Source organism: Culex quinquefasciatus, chromosome 3 (genome assembly GCF_015732765.1).
Source record: "Culex quinquefasciatus strain JHB chromosome 3, VPISU_Cqui_1.0_pri_paternal, whole genome shotgun sequence".
Lineage (NCBI taxonomy): Eukaryota > Metazoa > Arthropoda > Insecta > Diptera > Culicidae > Culex > Culex quinquefasciatus.
In genome coordinates this window covers 143,464,657-143,473,897 of record NC_051863.1, presented here as the reverse complement: position 1 = coordinate 143,473,897, position 9,241 = coordinate 143,464,657, and the positions used below count along the sequence as shown (strand labels likewise).

The 9,241-nt window shown below is 34.0% G+C and overlaps 1 protein-coding gene across 1 annotated transcript; it reads right to left on the bottom strand.

Moving 5' to 3' along the window:
* Window positions 1-1,987: 1,987 nt before the first annotated feature.
* LOC6038239 (chymotrypsin-2) lies at window positions 1,988-7,819 on the bottom strand. The gene is made up of 3 exons (XM_001848013.2): window positions 7,407-7,819; window positions 2,253-2,646; window positions 1,988-2,184 (listed from the first exon to the last, which is right to left on the bottom strand). Exons 1-3 carry the CDS (start codon window positions 7,676-7,678, stop codon window positions 2,032-2,034), a joined length of 819 nt encoding a protein of 272 aa, XP_001848065.2. The 5' UTR covers window positions 7,679-7,819; the 3' UTR covers window positions 1,988-2,031.
* Window positions 7,820-9,241: the final 1,422 nt, after the last annotated feature.

Genomic DNA, 9,241 nt, shown 5'->3' with positions numbered 1-9,241 from the left:
TGAGGCCCAAAAGGCATCAAAAATACTTTGTTCTGGTTTGATTTGATCATTTTTAAAAAATTTCATACAAAGACGAGCAAGTCGTGTGCCATAACGAAGCCCAATTTTTAAATTTTGCTTTTTAAAAAAATACAAAAATCAAAAACTGAAGATTTTTATATGAAAAACAAAATAAAATATTTTTATCTTTTTTTAAATTAACAGTTGAAAATCGGCCATGCACACGGGGAAAACCTATTTTTTGCATTATGATTTTTATTTATTTATTTAAAAACCAACACAATAGGGTTGAAATTGAGTACATGCTTTAAAACTTTCTCCAAGAAAGTATGGTGCTATCTTGCTCCTGACAAAGATACAAAGTACTAAACCGACGTCGTCGATTTTTAATAATGATTAAATAAAAATCCAAATGCAAAAAATTGGTTTTCCCCATACAAACTCCCATACTAAATTCAATTGCTTTGCGCCAATCGGAGGCTCAACCAATCGCTTCCAGATTTTGGAAGGTTGTTTTAGACCTCAAAAAAAAAAAAGAAAAAATATGTTGCTGATTTCATCTGAGAAATTTTCATTTATCCCATGCAACTAGATTCCACCCTAGTGATACAAACTTTTGTTTCATAAAATTTCAAAATTCGGGTCGATAAAATTTCCATAAATAAAAAATAAACAATTACTGTTTTCCAAAATAAATTTTTAAGCTGTCAACATTTTAAACGTTTTTTTTCAGTATTGGTTCTATCCCACTCTCCAGAATGGTCCATTCCCCAGTATGACCCATTCCCCAAAAAGTTTTTTTTTATTTCGTGTTTTACATAATATCAAAAAGTGATCAGTTTAAAGTGTGAAATGTTTAGATTTCGCTTTTATTTTGAGAGCTGCTGACTAAAGTTGAATCCTTCTTTAAATAAAGGAATACTCTATTGATTTGTGACAACTGCTGACACAAGTTGACTTTTCCTTCAGCAGTTTTCCCTTCTTAAAGGAGGAAAAAATCAATCAGCAGTTATCACATTATTGATTCTAATATTGAATATTATTACTTTATTATGCCAATTGACCAGTGCCATTATGCCAAATTACGTTATGCCAAACACTAGATGGCAACGATCTAGCGGTGTTTCCCTTATCAACAGCATGTATGAATGCGCTGAAAAGATAAAACACCATGATTGCTAAAGCTAGATCAGTTGCGAATAGGTAACAGTCATTGGCCACCAACGGCGCCCGCCATGTCAGTTTGTAGATCTCGATTTTAAGGGACAGGAATGTTAGTTGGCACTGATGGTTTTAGGCTGGCTTTTTGGCATATTCAAAGTGGACCTCGGATTCGTGGTCAGGGACGAAATTCCCCTTAAGGACAAAGTTTCACGCAAATGGAAGAGGGGTACGAGCAAATTTTTCCGATTTCGCGTGAGTTGGCAGGTCATGAAATTGATATTTCGACAAACAATTTTGGAATTCATTCAGGCGGTGATCATCGTGTAAAAAGTGAGCTAAATCCAGTGATCATTGCAATTCATAGCAAGCCAAAGCTATATTTTTCTATTTCTAAAATTTCGAACAAGTTAGCATGGAAACAACTTATGGAGATATTCGACATACCGTCAACTGGGGCGAATTGGGACAGCAGTTATAACCATGTCAGAGCTCAATATTTTTATTTTTCTGGTTGGTTTCGGATAGAACAGACTCAGACCAGCAAAATGTGTACACCCATTTTCACATTTAAAACCCGTAAGTGCTCTTAACACTGCTGTCCCTATTCAGACTATAGTCCCGATTCGCCCCAGATAACGGTACCTGCATTGGAAAGATTTGTAAAATATCACAAATTTCTTAATGAGATATTATCCTTTTACGTGAATATCTCTTTTAAATAAAATAATAAAAAAAAAGATTGATGGGATCGTGTATTTTTATTTTCAAAATGAAGCAAAATTTGGAATAGAATAGAATGATTAAGCGAACACTAAGTTTCAAAAATTTAAAATCTTTTTATTCATACATTTCACATCACAGAGTTTACTATTCACTATTGTTGGCCACGTTTGTGCGAATCCAGTCGTGATAGTACGAGATCCTGGCGTGAGCATCCGGATAGCCACGACCGCATGGAATTCCCCAGTTGACCAGTGCCACCAGCTTTCCCTCCCAGGTTAGAGGACCACCAGAATCACCCTGTTTTGAAAGAAAAGACAAAAATTACTATCAATTCTATCTAGAATACTAAAAAAAAATCAACTCACATTGCACGCGCCCTGCCCGGCCCGGGTAAACGTACACAGATGGCCAATGTCCACGCTGGGATCGTTGCCGTGCAGTTGTTTGCACCGGTCGTGGTCCACGTTCAGCAGGTCAACCGTCTGCAGCTGACTCGGTGCCACTCCACCCGCGGACAGACGGCCCCAGCCAGTCAGCGTGACGGTGGCATTGTCCGGGACGTATTCCGACGCGTACTCGACCGGTTTGATGCGGTCGCTAAAGGTCAGCTTGGACGCCAACCGAACGAGGCCAATGTCGTTGTGGTACGACGGTCTGTTGTACCGGCTGTGCTGCAGGATGAAATCAACCTCAAACTTTTCGCCCCCATCCTTGAGGTTGTTGGTTCCAACGAGGACCTTCAGCTCGCTTGGTTTGCGGCTGAAATTTATAACAGCAAAAATATCACATTTTTTAATTTTCTATTCAATTTCCTTCTAATAGTTTATATTAGAGGGTGACGAGCGGGAATTCCCGGGAAAAATTTCCCGGGAAATTGACCATTTTTGGACCTCTCGATTCCTGGGAAATTCGGTCGAGACTCCCGGGAAATTTAAACTTATAAATATCGAAGCAAAATAATGTGAACTTATCAGAAAAAAACATTTAAAAAATTCAAAATTGTTTAGAACATTGAATGTCCAATGTTCGATGATCAAGTTCGAATAAACCAATGTTTCTCTAATCTTCTTATTCAGAAAGTGTAAATTTTAACTTGTCAAAAATTCCAATAACTATAATTTAGAGAAGCCAAAAAAAGGTGGACCCAAAAATTTACCTTAAAAATTATTTAGCAGTTACACCCAAATCAAATGTTTTATTTTCAAATATTGTTTTTTCTAATTATTTGTAAAAGGGAAAAGCTTTTTCAAGTTAAGTTCAATTTCCATATCTTCTCTTGAGCATAGCAATCCAATCTAGTTTTTTGTGAACATTTGGGTTTTCCTGATAACTGTAAATATTTTTTCAATGAATATTTAATGTTGAACTAAAAAATAAAAAAATAAAACAATTGAATTTGTTGTTTTGAGTCGTTGTTTATCATAATGCAAAATTCCCTATAGTGGGAAGTTATATATAAGGCTGGTACAAATATTTTTAAAAGTTTTTGTCACCCCCTTCAAAATTGGCCCGGAAAATCAGGGGGCAAAAAAAATATTTTTACGATAAACTTCAAAATTTCAATGAAAATTCAAGTGCATCCAGCTGAAATCGAATTAAAATACATTCTCCTGCGTTTAAAATCATTTTTAGCATGTTTGGGTTTATTAAAAAATTTGATTTTTTGAAAATTTTCGATGCAAAATCTTTTTGTTTTTGTCAGGTCTTAGATTTTTTGAAAACTAATGATTGCAAAACAACTGAACTAGTGTAAAATGCATTTTAAAACACTTTTTTATTTAAATGTGAAGACTATGGCTTGTTATTTAAATTTTTATTATTTTTTTATTTTTTTGCCCCCCCCCCTTGACCTCGGCCAGGGCCGAGGGACAAAAACTTTTTTAAATATTTGCATCGGCCTAAGCGATATTAGTTATTTTTTTACAAAAATCTAATAACAAGTTTGTGAACCTTTTGAAAAATCACTCAGTGCGAATTAAGAATCGTAAATATTTTAAACTACAATTTTGAGTCTTAAAAAACTCAAGAAACGATTTAGTTTTTGCAGATTCAGAAAAAAAAATAATCAAAAGTTTTATATAGTTCCTCGGGTTCCTCAAAACAATGAGGCTGTTCAAATTAACGTTTCATAGAATTAGTATGAATTAACAGTAACTGAATTCATTTAAGAGAAACATATTTATTACTTTTCATTTTAAATTTTTGACACTGTTGGCGTAGTAAAAAAAACTCCCGGGTCCCGGGAATTCTCGGGAAATTGCCAAGTTCAACTCTCGATTCCCGGGAAATTGAAAATCTCGAGAATCGTCACCCTCTAATATTTTTTCTGGATTATTCTTTTCTTTTTGGTTTAAAATAGTGCCCATGGTTGTCTTTGTCTGGTTTTTTTTTTTCTAAATTTTGGGAAATCCGGATTTTTTTAGCTCGCAGGACCTTTTCAAAACAAACTTTCCTACAAATTTATCTAAGATAGAATTACAACTCAATCAATATTTTTTTCAGTTTAACCATTTTTTTGGTACTATTCTTTGAACTCAAAAATTTTAATAAAAAGTAGGAAAACGAACTCAGCAAAATCATGATTTTTTGTTCAGAGTTATAGATTTCCGGAAAGATAAGACTAGATAAGAGTTATAAATTTCCGGAAAGAATTTGAAACTCACATTTGCAGCTGAACCGGCTGTCACATTTTGCAGGCGACTAAAGTGAAAACGATCAATGAATAAGTGGAATTCATGGGAATGTTGTTCACCCATTGATGTACTGGAGAAATTTTGGTTCACCTCTCCTCCCTTGGCCGAGGAAAGATCTTTTATTTGTTCTCAAAAATCGATTTGACACAGCTAATAATTTGGTTGAAAATTCATAATATTTATCAGATATTACAAAAATTTATGCACGAGACAAAATTTATAATTTAAGAGTTATCAATGCGATACAAAAAAGGGATTCAAGTCACCCCTCAGACTAGAGCGTCCAATTTCCCGTCCCGGGAAAAAAATCCCGGGAATTTCCGGGATTTCCCGAAAAAAATATTTCCCGTTTCCCGGGAAATTTGTAAATTTCCCGAAATTCAAGCGGAAGTATACATTTTCTTAAATTTTTGGATCTATTTTTTGAAATTGCTCTGAAAAAATAATAAGTGAACAAACTCAACATGATTTTGTTCAATTAAATGTATTGTTTGGTTTATATATAATTAATCAGATTATCAGAAATTATTATATCAGAATTATTTCTGATAATATTAATTTTTGAAGCAACTAGGAATAGATCTTGCTTAATGAGTATTAAATTATTACAATTAGGTAAGCATTTAACAGATTGATGTTATTTCATCAAAACAATATTAACTCCTTACCTTCAAATTATAATTGAGATTTTTTTACGTAATTGTTTACCATGATCAAATGAGACGAAAATCGAATTTGTGCAAAAAGAATTAATTCAATTGATTGAATACCTAGTAGAGTACAGGGGTCAATCGGGACACATGGGGCGAATTGGGACAGCAGTTTTTACCATGTTGGAGCACAATATTTTGATTTTTCTGGTTGGTTTCGGTTAGAACAGATTCAGGCCAACAAAATGTATACATCCATATCCAAATTTAAAAGCTTTAAGTGCTCTAAAAACTGCTGTCCCTATTCAGACTGTAGTCCCGATTCACCCCAGATTACGGTACTAAAGAAATAACAATTTGAAGTACAATAATATTGGAGCACTGGTTAAATCTGAAAAAAAGAAGATTTTTTGTGGAATGATGTTAATTTATCGTATAATTTAAATCATGTTGCATAATAATACACAAAAATCATTGAAAAATTACTTTCTATTGTTTGTTCTCAAAAAATGCAACAATATATTCAAAGCTTGCTTCAAATGTTTGAAAACATTGGGTTGTTTGGAGTAAAACCAACACTAAAAAGCTTTACCATTTGTTCAAGAGCTGAAACAAGTGTTTGTCATGAAAAACATAATTTCTGCTTGTTTTTTTCTCATTTCAATAAACTGGTCACAGAGGAAAGTTTAAACTTTCTCATCAAAAAATACCAAAGTACATTTTCTTGTAGTTGAATGATTTTTTACATGCAGTCAAGCTGTTAATTGATCTTCACATCTATTCAAACCATTAATGTTGATGTTCTAAACAATTTTGTTGCATAATATTAATTAAAACCGAGATCATAACAATTTTCAATAAATTTAAAATTTCCCGGTTCCCGGGAATTTTGTAACCCCGGGAAATTGGACGCTCTACCTCAGACATATTGAATTATTGCCGATTTTACACGAATAATGGACAGTTCTTGTTATTTTAGCACAGTTTGGTGTATTTTTGACGGCGATGTGAAAATTTTCAACTGACTGTTTTTTTTAATTGAAATGTTTTTACAACTGTGCCAAACAATTTTGAAATGATACTCTTAAAATGTTTGGGGACCTTGATTTCCTTTCAATATTTTATATAAGTTGTTCCAAATTGTTCAATATATTTTCAGAAATTGTTCCATATTGAAGAAATTATCAAAATGCAACTTCTAAATCTGTTGCATACTTACATCACAATTTGTGATAATTTGAAAATATTTTGTATTAAAATAAGTTTAAAAAACATTCAATATTCAAAATTGGTATAAATTTTTCATATGAGTACAAAAACTGTAGATTTTTGTACTTTTGAGAATTTCAAAACAAACAAAACTGCTTTAGTTTCGTTTGTTTTAAAATTGTTTAAGGTGCAAAAATGCTTAAATCTAGACCAAATCTGAATATTCAATGTTGGGTATTTTCTACAACAGCGGTTCTCAACCTTTTTCGACCAATTCCTCCCTTGGATTATTTTCAAGACCTTCATTCCCCCCTTCAATCATAAATATAGTATCAATTCACAATAATCATAATTTTGGCATTAATGTATATAGAGAGATATTTTTTTATTCATTACAAAATATTTTTTCTACACTTGCAATAAAATTACAAATTCTCAGCTCATTTTAACAATTTTTCATAATCTGCTCATGGTCAATGGAATGCAAATGTCTAAAGAAAAATTTAAACAGCCATTAAATCTTAAGAAAAATCTCTTACAAAAAAACATTAAGATTAGCTAATAACCGAAAAAACAGAACTTGAGAAAATTATAGAAAAAAAAATGCACTGTTCATGTTTGAAGGAATTGCAATGAATTCTGTATCACAGACATTAAGTACAGTTAAATTTTAAAACTAGAACATATTTTTTTAAGAACTCTTCATGTTTCATACAATATGAAAATTCAGAGAAATTGATTTCTTCGAAAAAACATTCATAACTTTTTGGTCGTTATTTTTTACACATTTTCAAAAATAAAACTAAAAAAATTGCAAGGAAATACACATATTTCACAAGATTTTTTTTTGTTGATAAATGTGCCTTAGAAACACTGTTCTACAATGTTGAAAAAGTTTATCTATGAAAATCTTTGTTTTTTTTAACATTATTAATCAAAATTTTCCTAAAAATCACGTTTCACTCACCCAGCGATGCAATGCGCCGCGGTCAGCACCCACCGCTCGGCAATGATGGCCCCTCCACAGTTGTGCCCGAAGGACGTCTGCAGGGAAATCTGGAACGGTGCCGCACCCTCCTTGGCGTTCTCCCCACCCACAATCCTCCAGGACCGATCGTCCTCCGCGTCCAAACTGCCATACTCCACGGATGCCGCCCGGACAGCTCCTCCAAAAAGAACCACCAACCCCAAAACGGAGCAAACCACCGTTGACCACTTGCTGCTGTTGTACTTCACCATGATGACTGCCGTGTCGTAACTCTTGTTCAGAACCTGTGCTGCCACTTTCGAACCTCAACTGCGACTGACTTCCGACGGTGGATGCGCGTGGCACTTATAATCTGGCAATGAAAAGTGCTCCTGCTGAGAGAGCCCAGCGCCAGCTTTAATCAAGTCCCCTCACCAGCTGTGGGAAACCCCTTCTTGGCCCACAATAATGGAACAAGGAAACTCAACAATTGATAAGGGGTTTAAGCTTTCTTCAACTAGTTTTGCCAGCCAGACGGATAGCGTGCTGTTTGGATAGTAAACGCGAATTGATTGATTTTTTCTAGTCTCATCATTCTGGCTAAGCTTTTTACAGCCAGTTTTGATCGTTAAACACACTTGACTTGAACGGGACGTCGCATAAGTAACATTTTTTTTACTAGCAAATATGAACTTGTAAATAGTGTGACAATGCCAATGCAATGTAGGTAGTTCGACGTCGTCAGTTCTAGTTGACACAGTTCCACGGATAACAACTGTTGGGTTTTAAATCAATGTCAAATACCAGGTATCAGGTTGAGATTAAACGGCACAGTTCAATATACAGACGAGTCCGTTGACTTCAGGGTCTTGGGCGTGGAGACTGAGGAGCAATTATCTCCAATGGTCAATGTTATCCATAAGGCAACTTTTCTTTTGACTTTTCTTTTTCCAGGGACTTTTTTCAGGCTATTTTCTTGCCATTTCACTAGCAAAAAAATGTATTTCAACGCTATTTTATCACTGCCTGTAGATGGACTGTTCCTTAATTGTGGGATGTATTGTGCATGTCCCGTTACTCATCTGTTAGCAATCAAGAGACATTTAATGTATTTGTTGTAAAAACGTGGGTTTTATAGAAAACCTAGATGTATGGGTATCAAAAGATCGCAAATTTTATGCCCCTTCCGATGAAACGTAGGTTGACTTGTGAATTGTGGATCGGTTCGGATGCCGGCGGATTTTCCGACGACGTAATTCCGGGTTGGTACGAAATTCCAACGAAAAATCTATTCTATCTATACAAAGACCCCAAAAATGGTGTTATACCCACTACAGAATGTTTATTTAGCAATTTTATGGTAATATATTGACATTTAGTTGAATTTAAAGTTTGCAAAATAAAGTTTAGATAAGTTTTATATAGAATTTCAAGAGTTGCATAAACTTTTATACTTAGTTTTTAGTGAACTTTATATCAATCCAAATTATTTTTTTAATCAGTCAAGGATGCCTATTTGGAGTTGGAAGACTGGGGGTGTAAATACTTTTTTTACATACTGTACTTTTTGAACTGGCAATAACCCAGTACCTAATTAAAATAGTTTTTTTAAAAGGTAATAATTGTTGCCAGTTTTTCAAGGTTCTCTTCTCAAAAATTCAATTGTGTGCTTTCAATAGAATGAATCTTTTTTGTAACTTGTGCAATGCCTGAATACATTTTTAGTGGGTCCAAATTTGAGAAAAATTAGGTTTTCTCAGTGTTACCTAATCGTAATATCCTTCATTTTTCTGCATTTGGAAATCCTAAAATAATGTTTAGACTCCCTTTTAAAA